At 28.1% G+C, this 24786-nt stretch overlaps 1 protein-coding gene across 1 annotated transcript; it reads right to left on the minus strand.

Annotated features, from left to right (window-relative positions):
• Positions 1-296: 296 nt before the first annotated feature.
• Positions 297-24786, minus strand: LOC142328403 (uncharacterized). Its single transcript, XM_075372106.1, has 6 exons — positions 24447-24786; positions 12400-12569; positions 11045-11417; positions 9108-9229; positions 3497-3644; positions 297-361 (listed from the first exon to the last, which is right to left on the minus strand). The coding sequence occupies exons 1-6, from the start codon at positions 24784-24786 to the stop codon at positions 297-299; spliced, it is 1218 nt and encodes a 405-aa protein (XP_075228221.1).

Below are 24786 nucleotides of genomic sequence, written 5' to 3' on the forward strand. Positions count from 1 at the left end.
ACAACAACAAATTGTATATTTTTATGTAAATATAAATTTTAATTTAACTTTTTATGTATTACTCATAAAATACCAATCAATATAGACTTGTCAGTTCTACCAAAGTTCTAATTATAAAAAAAATAATAATATTAACTATAAATATTTTATCAATCTGTACTATATTTTTAAGAGAATATGATTTATAAAAATGTTATTAATAGTAGGTATTAATTATTATTATATTTACATATTCATAATTGTAAAAAAAAACCTGTAAGATGAGTTTGTTTACCTAAATTTACAAAGTCACTATTTTAACGTGAAACACCAATATTTTCACAATATAATACAAATATCTTTAAAGCTTTATAATGCAATACTTAAACATATGAATAAATATAAAAGATATACATAAATATAATATATACAATAATGTTTGTGTATATACTGTAACTATGAGAAATATATTATTATTAAGAATACTATATAATCATCAATTGTACAACTTTTATTATTACAAATTAAGGTTACGAACTAAAAAAAATAATCTTGTAAATGTAAGAAAATGTATTAATATTTTTAATAAATAATATTATAGTATAAGAATAGTCAAAATCTTAAATTATGATTTATAACCTTAATTATTGATTTATTGTAAAGTAGATTGATGAAGAAATTTTAAATATATTTTCATAGTTAATATTAATTAAAAGTAAAATATTAATTAAAGTTTACATTGAAAACTGTAAAATGATTTATAAGAGAAGAATTAAGAATTATCAAAGGTACAGTTCTTTGAAAAAAAAGTGTCATTTATTAATTTTATTTAAAAACAGTATAACACTTTGTTAATTAGCTAAATCTATCAAAGAAAAATATTTTCAAAATTTTGGGATATTTTCCTTCATTTTTATTGTTCTTTTTTTAATGAGGATTTTCCAATTGAGAATTGGTCTTTTTTAATATACGCAAGTGACAATTTGTTACCACTGTCTTTGTTTATGGGTAATGTTGCTGTTATTAGTAAATTTCAATAGCAGCTTTTAATGTTAAATATCTGTACTATAGCTATGATATATGTTTACTACTAGGCAGGCATATTAGAAACTTCTTGGGCACATGGGCATGATAATGATACATAATTTCTCTATCTGACCTGCAGCACTACATATAACTTTTCAACATTGTCACAACAGGTGGGGTTTTTTTTTGAGCAACTCAGAATAGGGGTTGAACTTGTTTTGGAGTTTTTAAATTCTGCAGGTGAAGTTATCAGATTGTCAAACTTCACCAAGGAGGCAGCTGTTCCAACAATTACTGTCTCGCCAGCTTGCAGATAGAACCTGTTTTTTACCCAGTTGAATCTCCCATGATACTTACTATTGAAAACAATGAAACAAACTCTTACTATTGAAAACAAACTCCTTGTGATTTCAGGGTAACTGTTACTTTTTGTAGGTCTATCATAATGTTATACTAAGCTGAAGAATATAAATTAACCAAATTTATACAAGGACCAATAGTTAAAAAACAATAGTTTTTAGTTACAAAACAATAGTTAAAAAAGTCTTTATGTTTCACTATTTACACATTTTCATTTTATAAAAATAACTGTTCAACATAATAACACACACACATACGTACACACTGTAACACCTTTTGACTTTCAGCTAATATATAATATTATATATTGTACTGACACTGTACATCTCTTATAAATTATACATAATATAATGATGACATGTTTCACAAATAAATGAAATCCTTTTCCTGTTAGTTAGTAGCTTATTCAGAGAATACTAAAATTTCTCCTTCTGAGTTGAAGCAGTATATTATATAACACATTGTTTTACAACAGCAAATTGTACATTAACTTATTGCTTTGAATTATCTATCAATCTTTCTGATGGAAATCAACTCATGCAAATCACCTGAGGTACATGAGGCACTAATCAGATTTGCTTTCTTTGAGAGTAATAATGTTCATTACATAGTCAATCCCTGAGATGGATAATGTCACTTAAAGGGGTTGAATACAAACAGCAATTAAGTGGAATTTGCACATTGAATTGTATGTTTGTTTAGCACAGTGACGAAGACAATAAGAAACTACTTCCTCTAGCAAGCATGGCATGGTATATTTGTTATCTTGAAAACAACTTTCATTGTCATGAGTGACTTGTGACTCTGTTAGTTCCCCTACAACTGTTACAAATAATAATTATGGCACATAATATATAATATTTGTACATAATTTTATGTTTTTTTTGTTTTAAATAAACGAGTTATTCAATAAAAAATCTCTTTCTGGTTTAAATTCACTGGCTATAACTTCTACTAAACTAGCACAAAAATTTTGATATATGGTCTTTATAAGCTGTCCCTTTTTTCTGTTTAACCTCAAGAACCACTGTAAGGTATTACTTCAGAGGATGATATGTATGAATGTAAATGAAGTGTATAGTCTTGTACAGTCTCAGGTCAACCATTCCTGAAATGTGTGAATAATTTGAAATCCAACCACTGAAAAACACCGGTATCAATAATCTAGAATTCAAATCTGTATAAAAGTAACTGCCTTTACTAGGATTTGAACCATAGACTTCGAAATCAATTGATTTGCGATGATTTCAGCATTAAACTAATCCGGTAGGCTCTTTATTAAGCCCTGACAAAGATAAAGGTGAGCTATTTGAAATGAAGTGGTAGTTATAAAAAAAAACAATTATCTGGTCAAATAGAAATTTGATTTCTAATGAAAAAAATGAAATGAAATTTTATTTTCTTATCTTGGATTGATAACAGATTTTATTAATTGTCTTTATTAATAAAAAAATAAAAATTATAGAATAGTTAAAATAACTCATTAAATTACAATGACATCTAATAAAAAACATTTCAATGGAACTGGAATTAACAGTGCACTGCATATAAAAATAATCTAACAAAAATTATTTAACAACATTTTAAATACATTAATTAAAATATTGTAAAATTATTAATTGAAAAACTAAAACTCATTAACAATGTGTTAAAATTAATGTACCTTAATTAATACTGTTGAGAATATTATTAAAAAAATAAAATTAATTAATTTTAAAGACAAAATTAAACACAAACCAGTAAAATCTATGTGCGACATAACACACATTATAACAATTATTACAAAAAAAAGAAAAGAAAAAAAAAGACAATCGGATACAATAATACAAAAAAGTCTAAAGAATAAACATTTAATTTTTGGTAAACAAAGATAAAGGAAGAGGGATGTAAAGAAAAAAAATTACAAACGAACAGCATTTTTAAATCAAATCGAAAAATCAACCCAAAAAAATTAAAAAAACTCTCAACACATTAGAAGCGAACCACTACTGACTTACAGATGCAGAAGAAGTAGAAGATGATCGAGAAATATTAGTCTTTATATTATAATTGTCACTGTCATTAAAATTTGGTTCCCTCTGGTGATTATTAATACTATTATCATTATTATTATTAATATTATTGTTATAACTATTGTATCTATGATGATTATGATGATTATTTGATGACAATTGACAAGAATCTGAAGAAATTTGTGAATGAGAAATGTTACTATTACTACCAGTACTGCTACTAGCTGCGGTATTATCGTTATTGTAATCGTCATGTCTCAGAACATTCTGAACCCGTATTATCTCTAAAAAAACATGGAATTATGTAGGATTTGAAAGTAAAAAGCAATTAAAAAAAAAATTGTTATTTTAAGGAAATTAAAAGGAAAAACAATTAAAAATATAAATACTGTTGTAAAATATTTTTATAAAACATTTTGTTGATTCAAAAAAATAAAAATACTTTTTGGTCTTCGAAAGTATAATTACAACGTTATAAAATGATGACCAACAATGTATTTTTCTGCAAAAAAAATCCTTTAGATATATTAATTATATAGTTTATCCAGAAATCAAAACTATAGTAAGAATGGTGAAACTTTCTTATAAATATTTTAATTATTAATGCACAAATAACATTATGAATATATTCTACCTGATATAATAGTTTGATTTATCTATCCTGTATGTGATAAGCATAATGTATTATTACATTTAAATTTAATAAAACTTTTATTATAATGTTAAAACCTTTCAGCACTATTTTAAAAATTATACATTGAAGTGAAATAAAGAAAACTGAATGAAATTTTCAGCAATTTGAATTGAAGTTTTGCAACTTACATATAATTAATTACCTACTTACAAAAATATTTTTATACTTTCCCATTTACATAGCATTACAGCTCTAGAAGTGAAAGTATTGTAATTGATCCAATTTGGGCATAGGCGGTTTTCATCAGATCTTGGCATTTTGACACCTTTCTTTCTTTTTTCTGATTAACCTTTGGGAATTACCATTCAGGTATTACTTCAGAGGATGAATGAGGGGATATGCATGAGCGTAGTCTTGTACAGTTTCAGTTCAACTATTCCTGAGTGTGGTTAATTGAAACGCAACCACCAAAGAACACTGGTATCCACAATCCAGTATTCAAATCCAAATGAAAGTAACTGCTTTTACTAGGACTTGAATGCTGGAAATCTCAACTTCCAAATTAGCTGATATGGGAAGACGCATTCACCTCTAGACCGACCTGGTTGATTTTGACACTAAGCCAGTGTTTCTCAACATTTCAGTAATTGTCTCTCAATTTTCAATCATAATTTTCATCACCCCCCCCTCTCATAAAATAACAATGTATACAGTAATAATGTATTTATTTGTCTCAAACATTTTGGAACGCCTGCATGACTGTTAGCGCAAACTTGTATAAGTGCTGCACCTTGTTAAATTGCAGCCAGTCTGAGTCGACTCGATCCTTCTATCGTGAATGTGTATATTGTAATTTACATGTTAATTGCAATTCACGGTAATAAATATTCACAGCAGTGGATTTATACAAAATCACAGATAAATTTTCAAGTGGGCATATGTGAGCATTAGACGATAGTGAAGCATCAACATGTGCACAGACGAGCGTGTTTCCGAAAATAAAATCAAGAAAATATTCTCATGAATACTTAAATTTTTGGTTTACCAGTATTGAAGTAAATGAAGAAGAAAGGCCTCTGTGTGTCATTTGCTCAAAAGTTTTGGCAGCTGACAGCATGAAATGTAATAAACTTAAACATTTGAAAATGCTTCAGTACGAGTAAGTTAACAGAACCTGAAAATTCTTTGAATTAAAATTAAAAATCATATGAAAAGTAAACATCATTTTTAAAAAAAACTTTGTGAATGAAAAAGCCTTACTTGCCTCTTATAAAGTTACATATAAAAATAGATTGTAAAAAGCCTAGATGTGTAAAAAGTAAACGTGTAAAAAGCCTTGCAGCATTGGTGAAGAGCTTATTTTGGTAGGAGTAATTGAAATTGTAGAAAATAAGTTTCGGGATAATTTTGCCAAATAATTGCAGTCCATACCGCTATCAAATGATACGGTTGCCTGTTGTTCTGGTGATATAGCTGAAGATGTAGAACATCAGCTTTTTGGGAAGTTGTGTGAGAAACTGATCTCTATCAAATGATACGGTTGCCCATTGAACTAATGATATAGCTGAAGATCAAGAGAATCAGCTTTTTGGGAAGTTGTGTGAGAAATTGTTTTCAATTCGGCTTGATGAGGCAACAGATAGCATTAGAGATGCTCATTTCATTGCCAATGTTCAATTTTGTGATGGTATGTCAGCAGTAGAAGAACTACTTTTCTGAAAACCAACAAAACTTAAAGCAGCAACACTCGCATTATATACCATCTTAAATGATTTTATAAATGAGGCAAACATAGAGTGGAAAAACTATGTACCGATGGTGCTCATTCAATGTCTGGAAGATTCCAAATTATACAAGTACTTCTGAAACAAAAAGCTCCACAGTGTGTCTGGACACATTGCATGATCCAAAGAGAAGCTCTAACTTCCAAAGAAATGAGTCCTGGTCTGAATATTGTGCTAATGATGGTTGCAACCATAATAAATTATATAAAAATGAGATCCCATAACACCAAGAATCTTTTCTGGATTTTATAAAGACATGGATGCAGTACATTCAGCGTTATTATTTTAATGCGAGGCAAAATGGTAATCATGTGAGAAATTTTTACATGTTTATGAATTAAGAGATGAAATCACATTTTTTTCTAGAAGAGGAAAACCGACTGGAAGCCATCTTGAAACTTCTCGGAAGCCGAGAAGTTTCAAGATGGTTTATTTGTGATGGACTTGAACTACTTGGTCGTAGTCATATTCGAGAAATTAAATACTTTGAATCTTTAACTCAAAGGAGCAAATACACATATGTTCGAATGATAAAGTTAACGCTTTTTGTAGAAAGCTGAAACTGTGGAAGAGAAATTTAAAGCAAAAAATCTAGAAATGTTTGTGAATGTGGATGAGCATGTTAAAAATTACAAGGCTGAAGAACAACATGGGAAAGTTGTTATTGTAACTGCTGAAAATTGTTTAGCAATGCAGGCAAAAAATTTTAAAAAGTATTTTTTTGATGATGACAAGTTGGTAGACAAGTAAATCAGCGATCCATTTCAAAATACTCTCAACTGCCAAAGAGGAAATCTTTACAGACTTCACAGTAAGTGGCGAATTCAAAAGATAATTTAGTAATAAATCACTCTTTGAATTTTGGACAAGAGTGGATGATGAGTTTCCTGCACTGAAAACAAGGGCATTTCGTATGCTATTACCATTTTCAACATCCTACTTGCGAAATCAGATTTTCTGTGGTGACTGCTTTGAAGACAAAATATAGATCTCAGCTAAATATATAAAAAGAACTCACGAGTGTGAGTTCTTAAGAAATAGTGTGAGTTTAATATTAGAAATAGTTCTAATATTAAATCTTCCTTCGAAAAATTTTGATCTGCAAGACAGGCCATAATTTTTAGTAAACTTGTTTTTAATTTAGTATTGTTAAGTAATTATTAAATACAATGTGTAGTACTGATACAATCCTATTTATAAGTGTATATATCACTGTAAATGTGTATTTTATAATTCATTATGTTAAATTTTTTTTTTTTTTTTTTGCTTTCCTTCAAGTAAATTAATAAATTTTTATAATAATATTTTCTTTTCGATATGTTCATGCCCCCAATTTAGTGTTATCATGCCCCCCTAGTGAAGTGTGCTCCACAGGTTGAGAAATACTGACCTAAGGAATTAAAAAAACGGATGGAAATTCTCTGGATGTATGTGTGTTTGGTGTTGGCCTACAAATCACCTTATATTTCCAAAACTACTCGACCAATTTTGACCAAACTTTGTCAAATTACTTCTATACATGACACATTGATGCCATTAAATTTTCAACTTAGAAGGTCAAGGGGGTGAGGCTAGCAAGGTCACCCTCAGTATCTCAAGATTTTTCCTAATTGTCATAGCTTTCATAGGCACATTTGTTAATTGAAAAATGTTTGAAAAAAGATTTCTTTTCAAAATTGCACTCCCACCCCAGAAAATTGTAGTCGTCTGCTATGTTGTGACATCACAGGTGGGCAATAGAATTACATAAATTAATATAAAGTGTAAAAAAGTAACTTGGTTTGGCTGGGTCTCAAATTTGATTGTCTGGTTAACTCGGTACTTGGTGCATTAAGAGCCTTGCAGCTACACCAGTCTGCCAACCGTACAAGTGAAATTTGTTTTGTGAGGGTTGTGTAATTACATTGGTTTAGTTAGTGCTAACCATTGCTGCTAGTACTGCCACACCTGCACTAATAAAATATGGTATGCGTATGTACTTTAGTTAGAATCATTAAATAAATGAAAAAATATTATATTTAAATAACATGATAAATAAATACGAGTTATTTTTTTTTCAAGGTCCGATCGGTCGCAAAATAAAAACCCGCGCAAAAATCGGATGAACCTTTACGCATATGTGTTGCGCAGCGTCTCTAGTATGGTTTTCAATCATGCCGCGTCACTTCGTTTAGTTCTGAACATGTAAAGATGTCTACAACAATAGCATCTCCCGCCAAGTGTGAAGTGCGTGCGGTAATTCGATTTCTTCAGGCTGAGGGGTGTAGTGCAGCTGAAATTCATCAACAAATAAGTAATGTGTACGGTGAAACTTCAATGAGTGACAGCAAAGTGCGACAATGGTGCATGAACTTTAAAGAAGGACGTACAGATGTTCATGATGCAAGTGGACAGGAAAGGAAGCGAGTGTCAACCGATGATCTTGTAGAGTGAGTGGATCAGGCGATTCGAGAAAATCGTCGGTTCACAATTTCTGTATTGTTTTGTATTTATATATGTAATATTTTTCTAATATATTTCAATTTTATGTCATCTTTATTAATATCTAAATTTGGGTTAATATCAGAAATAAAATTTTTATTTTTATTAAATGATCGTGGCGTTTAATAGTTATTTTATTATTTTTGTAATTTCTGTAATGTTCAAGAAACCTAGTTTTAAAGGATCTATTTGTTTTTCTTTATAAATTTTATTACAAATTTTATTATTTAATTATTTTATACAAATTTCACAGATTGTTTATTTTATTATTACTATTTTTTTTTTTTTTTTTAATATATTAATATGTTCCTATTAGGTTTACATGCTGGTTTAAATGACTTCATTACAAATCTTAGTAATGTTTTCAATGATATAATTAGTATAAATACTTATGTATATTTTTCACTCTTATGTCTTATTATGTATTGGTTGGAAGGTAGTTATTTTAATGTGTTTTGATAGTTGTTTTTTTTATAAATATTATTAATTAACGTAGTATCATATTCATTTTCAACAGCTGTATGATTTATGATGTTTATTTCAATATTTAACTTTTCTTTGTTATTATGTGTATATTTGACTGATCTACTAATCATATTTATATGTGTTAATTTTATGAGACCAAGGGTGATCTGATTTTAAATGAATTGTTATATTATTAGAGGTAGGTTTTCCATATACTAATGTTTCAGTTTGATTATCCTTGTTTACTTCAATATTGGCATCTAAATAATTTAACACTATATTATTAACTACCTCAAAAGTGAATTTAAAATTTTTATTATAATATATATATATATATATATATAATAAAAGAAATTCTGTACAAACCAGTCTCTGTCGTTCCAGCTCAGCTTCACGTTCAGCTTGTTCTCTTGCTAATCGCCTTCTTTCAGCTAAAGCAGCTTTTGCTTCTTCTTCAGTTGTAATTCTAGTTCTTGCTATCATTGATGCTAAACAGAAAAAAATTCTGTTTAATGATAATTTCATAACAGAAAATTATACAAATTCTTGTACCTAAATTAATTCAGCATCACGAATACAAATATTTATTTTCTAACCGGAAGTAAAAAGAACTGATTCAGCTAAAAGCTTGAAAATTATAATTAGTTTGTAACATGATTACTAAATAACTTATATTATTTACAAAAAAATAAAAATAAAATTTACAGCTTAAATTATGATTTTTAAATATATTTATAAATAAATTTGAAATACGAAAAAATAATTTATTTTTAATTTGAACTTATGAAGATGAATTTTATCAGATTAATTTTGACTAATCATGAGTGAATAAGTTTCAATATATTAATGAATCTGTATCATAACATTAACTTCTTTATATTTTTTTTAAATATTTTTTTCTAAATTATAATTAATTATTTCTCTTGCTTTGGGGCTTTTGTTCAACAATCCTGCAAGCCATTTTTAAACATGTATAAATTTTATTGTTATTACGTTTAATGTATGTACAGATCTTTTATATTTTTTTTTACAAATTATGCTTAAGCTTTTCGCAATTTGTTAAATAAATAGTATATAAATTTACTGCTTTTGTATGCTATTGCACTTTCTGTCAATATTAGTCTGTTGTCTTTCCTCTTCCACTGGGAATGGACAGGCAATTTTCCTGGGTAAATTTTCAGTATTTCTTATTATATAATACTTAAAAGAAAAAATTATTAACACTTATAATTAAAAAAAAAAAAAATTATATTTATTCACAATATGAACAATAATTGTTCATTATTATTTTCCTTTAGTACATTATTTTCAAAATTTTAAAACACACTGTATTTCTTTTAGTGAAAATATAGGTCAAAGTTCTCCACTGAACTATATTCGAGTTCTACTTTTTTATTTATAATTTAATTTTAATCAATGAATTTGTTAAATGCTATTATATTATTTATAATCTTTTTCTTAATTTTATTTAAACTATTTTAAGAATTTAATTTACTTATTTCTGCTAGCAAATAAAATTGTGTTAGACAAATATTAAAAAATAACTTTTTATATTAAGTATCAATCCTAATTTTTTTATTTAAATTTAGAGCTTGCAACTATCGTATTCTGCATTTGAGCTATGCTTTAGTACAGTTCGTCAATGCTAACAATCATATGATTTGAAGCTTTTAATTGTTATCATATTTAAAAATTATACTACTCAAGACAAGGTTTTCTTTTTGTACAGATGGTATGGTGAAGTTTTTTTTAATTAGGAACACTAAATATGTTTTTGAAAATACTAATTAAATTAACGTAAAACAGCAAAACTTATTTTTTAAACTTTTTTACAAGTAATGTACTTGTATTAATAAATTTGATACATTTTATAACACATCAAATTATAGTACTCTACCTATATATATTTTTTAATTTTGCATAAAATGGTGTAACACGATCTCAGTCGCAATACAGTCAGACTATATTTTGTTCTTATTTTAACATCAAAGTAAATAAAGATTATATAAAAAAAAATACATTCTTTGTTAGAATTTAAAAAATTTTCATACACTGATACAACTTTCAATTTATTTTATGAATGAGACGACAAGCATCTGCTTATAATTTTAAAGATTCAATTATGTTTTTAAATAGTTTTACATTTAAAAAAATTCTTTAGAAGAAACTGAGATTGTGTGAAATATTCAATTGAGATTATTATATCAAAGCAAATAGAAGAACTTTTAAATTAATTTAGATAAAATTATTATTTTCTGCTACTAGGATGAAAATTGTTAAAACTATTTAAAGTAATAATATACCTGTCATATCCCCTTCTGGCAGTTCATTGATTGATGATTCTTGATGTGTAACAATATCAGAGTCTTGTTTAGTAGGTTGTTTATCGATAACAATTCGCTGTGGCTGTTGTTGTTTATCTTCAATAATTTTTTCAGATTCCACAAAAGGAACAGCAGGTTTATCGTTTTCAATTTTGTGTGATACAACAGTTTCAGACTGTTCAGAAGTTTCACTGACCGCAACAGTAACAGTTTCAGTATGCATTTCATCACCCACTGTCATAACTGATGTAACTGTTGTAACGCTCGTAGCTTCATCAGTATGACTTGTCGGAGGAACTTCTATGCCCGGAGACTGCAGAGGAGTAGCTTTTGGAGTAGAAGTAGCAGAGCTCTAAAAAATAAATACAAAACACTTTACCAATTATTTAATTTGTATGAAGTTTGTAAAGCACTTCGAAATATGAATTTATATGATTACAGTTAACAAAATCAACTAATTAAATTCTTTCTACATAAAATTCTTTTCATGGATAAACAGATAATACTGAAAATCTAGAATGACACAATACAATCACCCCAGCTTTGTAATACTATGCTTGTGTAAGAATGTTCAAGTACAATGTCATAGGACATTTTATTTTAATTAAACTTTGTCTCATTATGTTGGTCACACCAGGGATATTTGTGTTAAACATTTCAGCTCTCAAGACACATCATTTAACATGAATATTAGTACTGCTACTACTTCCTTTTGTGAAGAAGAGGTGAACAGCCAACTCTTTGTAAAGGTTTTTTCAAGTATATTTTCTTCTAGCTCATCATTTCTATTTCAAACCCATATGTCAGAATGGATTGTTGAATTCTTTACCACCTCCCCACCCAAACCCATACCTCTTGTTTAGAGCGAAGATGACTACTGACTACGTTTCTTATTCACTTCAGTGGGAAAGTGACATCTTGTTCGTTTAGTTTTTGAAATGAATTTTTATAATATTATACAATTAATGAGTTTTTGTATTTATCAAATAATTGAGCTCACAATGAAACTTCTGATTTTCAATTTGTTTACGATCTTATTTAGATACGTCCCATTTAAAAAGTGAACTTCTGGTTGAAATCGGAAGTTGCCAATATGACCAAAAGGCAGAGCATCCCTGAGTTGGTGATCAATTTTTTTTGCATTTTCCATAAAAATCACTTTTCAATTTTAGAAGGGGTGGAGAGTGGTCTAGGACACCCAGTGTATATGTATATATATATGTATATATATATGTGTGCATACTTTTTTTTTTTAATTCAATAACATTATAAAAATTTTTATATCTTTATTTGATAATACTAGCTGGCCTGAAAAATATTCTACATGTACTCACTTTAGTTGATTTAATCTTATCAGCAGGTTTCTTAGCAAGATCTGGTTTGGCTGAAAGAGGTTTCTTAGTGGTATGAACCTTTGGTAAGGGTGGTTTATCCACACCACAAACATTTGCTGATTTACTAGCAGCTGCTGCAGCAGTAGCAGCACGATGCTCTGAACTAAGACCTGAAATAAATTTTTTTATAAGCATCGAATAAAATATATTCACATTCCATTTTTTATAAATATATATATATATATCCATTTTTTATACATATCCATTTAAATTATATATAGATAGCGATATTACTTCTAATACACCTAAAAACTATTTACCACTATTTAATTGATAAAAACATAAAACATTCAAGGCATGATAACTGCAATAAAAAAATATTGTACATATACTTATAAAAAAACACACAAGGTACCATGAATATAAAAATATTCTAAGAAAACAAAATACAAAAAAATATATAAAAATTAGCTTTTATTCATTACGGATACCTACTTGGTTTCCTGTTCATATTAGTTACACTACTTAACTCACCAAAAAAACAAATTTTATGTTTCTTAGAAGTACTATCACTTAAAATTGCTGTTTCTATTGGGAATTTAGAATTCTTTAACTCTAATACCAATAAGTTACAACAACTTATTTTTTGTCTCTTGATTATCCTGCATTTTTTGGGGCTTATAGATAATGGAAAGAAACTGGAATATATAGAAAAACAGAATGAATTGCAATAAAAAAAACTTTTTGAAAAGCACTTTATTTAGAAACATGTTCTTTTTTTGTTAAAAATAAAAAATCATATTACACATCAACAAAGAAATAAACAGTTTTTTTTTTTAATGTAGAATTTATTGAATACCATTTTTAATAATAAGAAAGAGCTATCAGTGACTAAAATAATAAAACTATAAATAAATAAAAACCCATAAACCATTGCCAAATAATAGAAATGTTGAACTCTGTCTGCATTTTAGCTAAATAATCACTGATGGGGAAAGTAGTAAAAGATAAATGCAAAAACAAAATTTATAATACATGAACGAATATAAAAGACAAAAGAAGAAATCTTACTCTTACAAGAAATATGTACTTCTAGCCAACTCTGACATACGATACGGTGACTTGAATAACAAAGACAAGAAGAAAATAAACCACAAGCTATAGAAATGAAATTTCTGAGAAGCATGACAGGCAATATAAAGAAAGATAATGCGAGGGATGTAAAAGAGCTCTCAAAAATATGGAAAGTGTTTTAAAACTGGGTAAGGAAAGGAAGATAAGATGGATTAGATGTGTTAAGAAGAAGAAGAATTAGCATTGACTACGAAAAAGGTGGCATTATAAATGGGGTGTAAAATAGAAATGATGAAGGAATGATTAACATCTTGCTTTACCTCGTAAGTTTGATTTGAATTTTAACCCAACTAAGGATAAGGAAAGACAAAGAAGAAAAATATTTATAAAAATAACTAATTACAAACAAATCCATAATCAATATTTACGAAAATTAACTAAAAAATATTTTCTAGTATTTTTACTTCTTTTAAACAACTTTACAGTAAAAGTTGTTTTTGTTTTTATTTTTAATGTTTTATCAACACAGGTAGAAATATTGATTTTTAGCGTTTGTCAAGGATTGGTTATCTATTTATTTATTATTTTATTATATTTTTATTGTCAATATTTTCTTTTATATTCTTTGAGTTAAATTTTACTCATATATTTATATTTAACCTTTACTGCTTTCCTTGTACTGCTGATTATTATTTAATTGAGATGGATGTTTAGTTTTATAGCACTTTAGCACTTAGTTTTATTAGTATTATATCTTTTTGAGAATCTTTCTATTTACAGTTTTATAGCAGTTTAAACAAATAAATTTTACAACAGTTTAAATAATAAATAAATTAAGATAAAAAATTTGTTAAACTTGTTTGTTAATTAAACAAGTAACATCAACAAGAAAAATGATTACAATAAGAAAACATAATGGTTTCATAAAAAATTAAATAAGATTTTCTGAATACTGTATATTTCTTTTATTTTTACACTATTATTTTCAAGAAAAAATATGGTGTCTATGTGAATCTGACTTTGTATAAAGCAAAGCTGTGGTTTTGAAAAAACTCTTTATTATAGATAGTAATAGATAAGATACAAGATACTGGATGTAACAGATAAGAATAAATGCAGTGATATTTAAGAATAATGGCCTAAATTTTAGGCCAACTTTTAGTTAGAACAACTTATGTTACAAGTTCTTTGGACAAACTAAAACTTTCATTTATTTTTGGCAATAAAAAAAAGATCAGAAGCTTGCTGATTTTATAAGTACAATCATAACAAGTAAACAATAATTAAACGATCACATATGGAAAATATTTATTAGAGCACTAATGTATAAAAGTACCTGTATATACTAACTGATCTACAAATATGCAAAAAAATCATACATGAAAAAAGAGCAAAAAATAAATAAATATGAAGTATAAATATTATTTGTATAATATATTAAATATCTATCAATATTTGAAACTGATGAAGATTAAAAATAGATAATACATACACATACAGGGCCAATGTAACTTATAAATACATTAACATTCTTTATCACAAAAAAAGAAATGAAAATTACAAATTAATTGGATAAAAATTAAGTATCTATCAAGTACAGTAATCCCTTGCTATTCACGGGTTTGGCATTCACAGTTTTACTTATTTGCAGTGGCCCCAACCAATTTTCTAGAAAGTGAACTTTACTGGTAAAACTGCTAATAAATTAAAAAATTATAATTTAGTACAGTACTTAACAAATCTTTCATTATTATTGTACTACTTTTATCATTGGAAAACAATTTTTCATCCTTATTTGGGAAGACATTATCAGCATAGCTGGGTAATTTATTACATAATAAACATATTTATAAATTAATAGTAAAACATAATAAATACACATGACGCCTATGTGATGTGTACGCAGTACATTTTATGTATGTTTATTTTAACTGCAGCCTAATTATGATGATAAGGAAAATATGTACAGGTGCCGATGGCAGCCACTTCTCCATTGCTATTAACAATCTTGGCGCTAATGCTGACTCATCTTCAAATCAAACTATTTATTTAGCCATATGAGCTACAGTTTACCTTTGTAATGTTCAGTTATGTAAAGTAAAAAAACCTACCAGCAAGTTGCAGTTTTAATATAGTATTGGCGGATACATTCGGTTGGTGTGTGGTTTCTATTAAGTTTCAAGATGTGTTTAGGAGTTATTGCTTTTTTTTGTTACAGATTCGCCAGTCTTAATTTTTTTTAAATGTCCAAAGTAAACGATGAAAAGAAAAAACAAAAATAAGTTATGCCTCTAATTAGGAAAGTTGATCTTCCTGATAAACTGATAAAAGCATAGCTTTAGAAGTAAAACTGTTCAACGTTAATAAATCAACTGTTTGCTACAAAAAGAAAAATGAAGAAAAGATACGGACAAATGTAACAGCAGGTTCTTATCAGTCAGTGAACGTTACAACTGTATGTTGTGACACAAACACTGAAGAAACTGTTAAAGTTTTGAATTTATGGATAGAATATCAAACGCAAAAAAAGGATACCTCTCAGTTAACTTATTATTCGAGAAAAAGCTCATTTGTATGACCACGTTGTTATATCTGAGAATGAAAGTAGGATCAGTGTATCAACATTTACTGCTATTAAAGGTTGGTTTGAAAACTTTAAGAAACAGTTTTCCCTGCACAATGTAAGCATAACTGGAGAAGCAGCATCAGCTGACCACAAAGCAGCATGTTCATTTCCAGAACAGCTGCATGACCTGATTTCATCAAAAGGCTATTTATTGGATCAAGTTTTTAACGCAGATGAAACTGAGTTATGTTACAAGAGGATGCCTTCATGAACCTTTCTATCAAAAAAGTAAAAGTTAGCTCAAGGTTTTAAAAAATCTAAAGATCGTCTGACAGTCCTGTTACACTGCAATGTTAGTGGTTACTTCATACTGAAACAAACTCTTGTTTACAAATTGTTAAATCCAAGGGCGTTGAGAGGTAGAGATAAAAATCATTTACCAGTTTTATGGAAGTCAAACCAGAAAGTGTGGGTAACAGCATCTTTTTTTATTGAGTGGTTTCATTTTTTTAAGCAACAAGTTGAACTTTATTTAAAAACCAAGTCTTTACCATTTAAATTTCTTATTTTAATTGATAATGCTCCAGGGCATCCACAAGAAATAAAAAATCTGCATCCTAATGTAGAAGTGTTGTTTCTGCCACCAAACACATCAGCTCTGATTCAACCTTTGAATCAAGGGATCATTACTGCTTTTAAAGTGTACTATCTGCGACGGACTTTCAGCGAACTGATACGTGAAACAGAGGTGGATAATTCATCAACTATTAGTCAGTGGTGGCAAAATCACACCATTGCAGATTGCATTGCAAAATTTAAGGAGTCAATTGATGAAATTAAACCATCAGTGATTAATGCGTGCTGGTGAAATTTGTGGACCAGCATTGTTAGGAAAAAAATTTAAAGTGAAAAAAATGAAGAAAACAAAGCTGCTGATGAAATTGTAAATAATATTGTACAAATAGCACATAAAATTCAAGGTAAAGGTTTCAATGAAATCGAGGCCTCAGATGTTCAACAGCTGAAGCACTATGACAAGAAAGAGATCATGGAAGAAGAACTTGAAGAGGACTTGAACACAGCCTTTAACTACTGCAGAAAATGAAGAAGTTACAAGAGAGTTAAACTTAAAATCTGTAAACAAAAGTTTTTGTCTAGCTAGAGAGGTAATACCAAGGTTTCTGAAACTGACCCTTTTCTACAGCGGTCAGTAAACTTTAAGCAACAGCTTGAAGCAGCATTACTGCCGTACAGGCAGTTACATAAAGAACTAGAAAAAAAAAAACAAACAAAAATTACAAATTTTTTTGAAGAATAATGTAAGTTAAAATAGGCCTACTCATGTGGTTAGTACTTTCTGTTTGTAGTGTTTAGTGTTTACGAATGTTCTTAGTATTTAAAACATTCTGTTATTAGTGTTAAGTTATATCCAGTACTGTATATAAGCTTTTCATTGTTTAAAATGATGTGATAAAAATACAATACTGTAGGTGAGTAAAAACATTTATTATGTCTGCATTCATTTATATAGTATGTTACTACATAGTTTATTAATTAACAGGTTCTGTAGTATACAAAATTTACATTTGGGTTGCTTAAGAACACAACCCCATTTATGCCATATAAGTTTGGCTTTGCCATTTGCGGTTTCAATATTCACGCTACTTTTGTGGAACAGAACCGCCGCAAATAGCGAGGGATTACTGTATGCATTAAATATTACAAAAATAACATAAGCAAGAAACTGGAACAGACTTATAGAACATTTATTTGAATTATTTTTAAAATGAACAATAATTATAAAATTTGCTGCTCAAAGCACCAAATTTTATTTGCTGAAAACATACTAAATTCAGTAGAGCACATACAATACAATAAATACAACAAAACTTCATTATTTCAGGGTCTAATAATAATTTAAAATATTTGTTATGAAAATAATTTTAAAAAATAAACCCAGTCACTCAAAATAATTACAATGATCGAAAGTAAGACAACAAAAAAAGTAAAAGTTAATCAGCACATAGATATGGATCATGAATTTAAGCAAATCTAATCTACTGACAAAAACTGGTTTAAATAAAATAGAACGAAACTCAGCAAAGATTTCATGCTTCTTAGTCACAATATTTAAGGCTAAAATTTAAAATGTTCAACATTCTAACAAATAAATAGAAAAATATAAAACAAGTTTTACATTTTAAGTATTAAATTATGTTATAAAAATTTTATTTTTGTAAAATTTTTCTAAAATAAAAAATTCTTGTAGATTACAAATAAATATAGTTTCTTAAAAATCCTTATGTTTCTTTATGGTGAGACCACAAGAAATAACTTCTAAACTTTAATAAAACTGATAAAGAAGTTCATATTTATCATCCTTGGTTTAGTTATTACTGCCACGGGTTACAAAAAGCAAAACCAGAAAGAAGTTTACCAACTAAAGATCAATGACAAAGGGGTATATTATAATAATAAGAAATTAACTGGATATGTCCTACATCTTATATTTCATATTTTATGAAAATTAATGAACAAATTTTTAAATAGAAAACGATGATGAGTTATGCATAATTAATATATTACAGAAGTAATTTTTAATAATTATATCAGGCAATTTGAAGGAACACCCAAAATCAAAATACAAATATTTACAAACTGAAAGAGTGGAAAGAATTTTGGCTGAAATGCCATTACTGAAATCAGTAAAAAACTATTTTCAAGAAAATTTCCTTTTTTCTGAAAAACCCTCGATTAAAATTGAATAATTTGGAGGCTACAATAATTCTGTAACAATTTAGAAAACTGGTCTCAGATTATGTTAATAAAATATTATTGAAGTTGACTCTGTGGTTAGGATGTGTAAGTAGTAATGCTCTGATAAAAAAAAAAATAATAGGTAGTTGAATGTGAAATCTCACATTCAAGTATGACTTGCACTAATATTCATTGCACACTTCCAAGATGAAAAAAAGAAGAAACGTATTTTCATTCACAAATAAAAATCTCTTTAATAATAAATAATTTAAAATTAGAAATAAAGTAATAAAATAACTATAACTGAGAATAATAAAAATAAATTAAACAATTATATATGTCATACAACAGTAAAATTACAAATAATTATGAATACGTACATTAATGAAGCTGAAAGTATTCCTTAAACCTCCACCATCAGATCACCAGTGAGTGAATGAATGTAGTAAAATATGACCCATATTAACTATGCAAATTATTTGTATTTATATTTAATTATAAATAAATAACAATACCTTGCCTTACCAGTTATGTGCACTGAAAAAATATGGCCCTCCACCATATTATGTAGTAGAGATCAAGAGAATTTTTTATTGTTAAGCTATATAAGAGAAATGTGTGAGTTGACCACAAACAACTAACTTGATGCGATTAAATAATGCAGTGTTAATAGATTTAAAAAATGAATACAAACTAAAAACATGCAAGTAATTAAGAAACTGAAACAACTTTAATGATTCACAATAAGCTGATGTTTTATTTTTTACCCAAAAATAAAAACAAATAATCATGAATATATTAATTTCACAAACATGCACAAGTAGACATTAAAAAAAATTATAAAAGTTAAAAGAAATTTTGTGTAACAGACAAGAAGACAAAACTAGGCATTTGCCTATAATTTTCTGAATATAAGACATTTTGATTGCAACAGTGTTTATTATATAATAACCCATGCAAAGACCAACTGTCTTGGTCAATTTATCAGTTGAGTCAATCTGACAATCAGTTGAGTCAAGAATGATAGTGTGCCCGTAACAAGAAATCCACTCATATCTCATTTTTCAGACAAACAAGGAACAATCTGACTGAATTACAAGAAACATATGGTAACAATGAAGTTTTACACCAGACATTTGCAAAACAGTTGTGTTATTTGAGAAGAGGAAGATAGATACAGACAGCTACCATGAATAATAAAAAACTCATCAGCTTCAACAAATGGTACTGACTTTACAAATAACTTGATTTATGAAAACAAAATAATCAGTGTGGAAATGTGTCTGCATTACATACTTCATGAAAACAGAAGAATCAATATGTGAATAATCATGAAGGAATATACATTACATCATCTGTGTCATGAATAACAAAACATGTGTGTACATCAAATGTTGAATTAACACAAAGGATGACCATTTTTTCAGCAGCAAAGAACAAGCATTTTTTTCCACAAATGATATCGTTCAATTTTTTTGAACCATCATCGTGACACATTACGCTCTCATCACTTCTTACCAGAAATGAAAATAAGTGTCATCTAGAAAACATATCCAAAAAAATAACAATCTCAATAATTTCCTCTACTGGTAAGATGTAGCCTAGTCTTTTCTTCATCAATTAATGTGTTATATATACTGAATTCATACAAAACACAATGTGAAACAGAAACTAAGAAAGTTTGAAACAGTCACAATAATTGATAAAGGAACCATGTCTATGCGTGAAATGTGAGATCATATATGCCGGCAGCCTTCGTGGCACAAGGCGTCTTGGCCTTTCTTCCAGAGGTCCTGAATTTGAATCCCAATCAGGCATGCCATTTTTCATATGCTAAACTTCCATATCCCACGCACAAGCTTTAAGCTTATGTGGTGATATCAAGAGAAAAAAAAAAAATATATATATATATATATATAGAGCAAGATCACAGAGCTCCTATTGAACCTTGGAAATATTCAAGAAGAAGCAACAGGAGCATCCTCCTTGCAGTCCAGATGTGATATCTAGCATCTTGTGTTTTTTGTTTGACTCTCCATGAAAAAGAACCTTTGAAATGACAATATATTACAATGCAATGCAAAAGTAGATATTGAATTTGGTATACATTTTTTTTTTGCAAAAAGTGTAGAAACGCTGGCACTATATTAGAAGTATAGTAATACAAATGGAGATATGTCAAAAAATAATGTATTTAGTAAAAGTACATTCAACTGTACTTTCAGAGAAACAAAAACGTCCAAAATTTTCAATACTTTTTCATAATGGGCAACTAACTTTTGGATTGACTTTACATACATAAGTAAAATTCACATTTTAATTCAAGCAATCATAGGAAAAAAGAAATTATGCAACAAAATGTACAAAGGCTAGCAAAGCCTTAATTTAGCCAGGTTTTAAATTAAGCAAAATGTTCAATATTGCAAAACAGACTATACATTTAAAAATAAACTAATATAAATTTTGTATTTAATAAATTTTACAATTCTTACGTGTGTATTTAGTTTCTATGGACTTTATTCATACCATTTTGCTCAAAATCAAATCCTCTACAAGATCTGTTTAATAGATTTTTATGTGCTTATTTACCGGTTTAACAAATTTATTTTATACCCAACATAAAATAGTATGTTTCTGACCCCAATCTTTTGTATTTTAGCCCAGATTTCTCGAAAACTACTAAAAATACGGCTTTGGGATCTATTTTTTCAGGTCAGATTTCATATAAAACCATTAAATTTACCCCTTGAGTCCCAAAAATTGCAGTCTGGCTTAACTTCACCAAACTTGAGTAATCAGCATGAAATCTTTCACCAGTCAACGCTAACGTAGTGTTTCTGAACCTCTGTTTATATGAGCTTTCTTCTTTATTTTCACCAGTAGAACATGTTTCGAAAGTTTTTAATTCTTCATGAATCACCGTGAATAAAGAGTACACTAATATAGCTACACCAGAATGCCACTTGGAGAATCATACAACAGCTTGGAAGTAGTAGAACCACTTAACACAGCTCGATTGCCTCATCACAGTCAACTGCCCCAGTCAGATGTTCCTGATATCAGGCATAGTGATCGAAAACATTTCTTTTAAGAAAATCCCAAAGTCTGAATTCCCAGTTTGGTCCATCCACCACGGTTATCTTCTCTTCGAGCTCACAAATGAAACAACTCTTAACTTAGATGTAGACCCAACCTAACTCAAGACATTGCTGCTGGTTACCCAAGCACCCAATTTAGTAAACAGTACTTTTCACCATAAATAATCAAGGTGCCTCCTGGTTGTTTTCCAGTGACATAGTTTTGTAACTGAATTGTATAAACATAAAAACTGTATTTCTCAAACCAGAGATAAACTAAATTACGAGAAACTATTTAAACAATTAATGAAAATAATATTACAAATTATTAAATATAATAATATTCGAACGCTTTTCTTTAATGACGTTAAAACGTTTTCAATAACTAATGGTTGATGCACATCATTTTTATTCTGATTTTCTGTTCCCGAATCTTCAACCTCTTTGTTTCATTAAAAGATGTTTGTTAATAGGCTATATATAAATATACAACCGCACTGCAGGTTATTTGATAGTACAAGAACTATAAAATGTTTTAACGCAATAGGAAAACACAAAATATTAAGAAGTAAATTAAAATTTAGATCGCAAGCAATGAAAAGAGTAAATAGGTAAGCCAAACATTAAGTAAAAATATACATAGGAGAAAGGTCTCAAAATCATACGTAGGATTAGCAAAATGGAAAACCCTAAAATTATATTTATATTATGGTATTAATATCAATTTTTTAAATGAAATAAATAATTTATTTCTAAAATTAGGGAAACAGAACAAACTAAAACATGCAAGTTATTAGTAACAAAATAGACATAACAGAAAAAAATAATAAATTAACAATAAAATTTAATTTATCTACTTGTCTACTTAAAAAAATAGTAAATATTAAAAATAATACCAACTACATGTAATTATTACAATGAAAAAAACTAGTCATTTGGCCTCATAAAATACACATAAGTAAAGACAATAATGTAAAAAAGTAGTACAAATTTGTAAATTGTATATTGAAAATTTGACCTACCACAAAAAAAAACATTTAATCACAGCTTCCAGATTCTATTAAACATAACAAATAAATGTTAATAAGAAGCAAAATGTTTTCAATAGATCACTTTCAACGGAGTACCTACAGTCACTAATGCTTTGCTGGCCTGATTGGAAATTAACAAACAAAAATTTTAAAATTCAGTAAAATTTTTTAGATTTGTTTTTGTAAGTACTTAATTTTATTTTTTTGAATAGGTAATATTTCTCTGTATTTGGCATGAAAGTGTTCATTATTTCTCTCTAAATGCAGAAACAGATTAAGGACTTTTTCAAATCTATCCTAATGAAAAATTCATTAAAAAAATGTGGCTTTTTTTTAATAAGCTTAATAAACTTGTTCTAGAACTTATTATATTATTTTTCTTTAAATAAAAGTTTTTAAGCGCAAAAATCATTATATTTCATTACACTTTAAATTGTATAAAATGCTGTAGTCTTTGGCCACGAATAGATGCCAATGAAACCAAATTCTATCTTCTTTAAACTTCATTTATGAAATAGCCACTAAAAGATGGATTTGGCCACTGTTATTTTATCCTGACACTGATATCCTTTAATGCAAGGATCCTATTCCATGAGACATCTTGCTATTATGGAACAGTCTTACCCAGGACTAAAACCATAATAATGATTATGCTTTTAATACTGAAGAGGGGTTAAATTTTTAACTTTAAACAAATGCTAAAAAAATTTGACAATACTTCTAACTTGTTTTTTTTTATATTACAGTGAAGTTTTTACAAATTAATATATGATAACAATTTAAGTGATATTAGTTCAGAACCAATATTTTTAATGAACATGTCAAAAAATGTATTTCAGTAGACATAATATTTATTCATTTATTTATAATCACAAGCATAATCATCTTAAAAATTTTGAAAAATGTAAACAATATTTTGAAAATGAAAATGTAAGAGAAAAATTAGTGTCAATAATATATATTAAATATTTAAGTTTTCAAATAATTTAAATTAATTCAAACATTATTATAAACTTACTACATCTAAGAACAAAATTCCAAAATCAGTACAAAAATACTGTTGATATAATTTAAATTTCCAAGGCCTAAAATTCTAAAACAAAAACAATAATGATCTACAAAAATAAAAAATTAATAAGCTGCAAAAACAGCACATAAAATATACTTTCCCTTCTAAATAACAAGTTAAAAAAAAAAAATATTTCAACCGAAAACGAAAAAAAATCTTTTTAGGAATACTGAATTAAAATCTATATTTAAAAAAATAACTATCTAAAACAGTTTTATACAAATAATTACTTCTATAAAATAAAATGTTTTGATTTTATTTTGTGAACTGTTGAATTTATGTATGCAAAAAATATTAATCACTACTTTTACTCAAATGGGCATTAATAAACAATTACTCTATATAAAACAGAATTACTATTGAAATATAATAAGCAATACAAAGTTCTGAAGAAAAAATCAGGTCATGATGAAATTATTTTAAAAAAATAGGTTTCTTAATTTTATGAGACCAAATTATACTTCTAACCTTACCTGGGCTAGTTGGTGTTTGTTCCAGGGATTGACTACGACTAGCAGCTTCTCTAGCCTTTCTGCGTAGGCGTTCAGCACGAGTCGGTCGTGGGGGAGGGATTGGTGCACTCAGTTGAGACATGCTGCGGGATGTGTTGGCACGTCTAAGTGTAGCAGGCTGTTGTTGTGCCAAGGATGTCATGCTACGAGATAGATTTGGATCGGGAGTTGCTGGACTGGGTGGTTGCAGCGTTCTCTTGCGAGGACGTGCTAAGATATCCAGCAGTGACATCGAATACGCCCTACCTGTATGCCATACACGTTGACCACATACACCATCAATATTAATTACCGCAATCAT

This window comes from Lycorma delicatula, chromosome 7 (genome assembly GCF_047948215.1).
Source record: "Lycorma delicatula isolate Av1 chromosome 7, ASM4794821v1, whole genome shotgun sequence".
Classification (NCBI taxonomy): Eukaryota; Metazoa; Arthropoda; class Insecta; order Hemiptera; family Fulgoridae; genus Lycorma; species Lycorma delicatula.

Excerpts from the sequence above, each read along its gene's own strand:
- LOC142328403 (XM_075372106.1), bottom strand. The coding sequence starts at position 24,786 with ATGATTGCGGTAATTAATATTGATGGTGTATGTGGTCAACGTGTATGG. Across the intron at positions 11,418-12,399 it reads ATAAGATTAAATCAACTAAA|AGCTCTGCTACTTCTACTCC; the intron begins GTGAGTACATGT and ends TTTATTTTTTAG. Across the intron at positions 3,645-9,107 it reads AGCTGGAACGACAGAGACTG|AATGTTCTGAGACATGACGA; the intron begins GTTTGTACAGAA and ends ATACGGGTTCAG.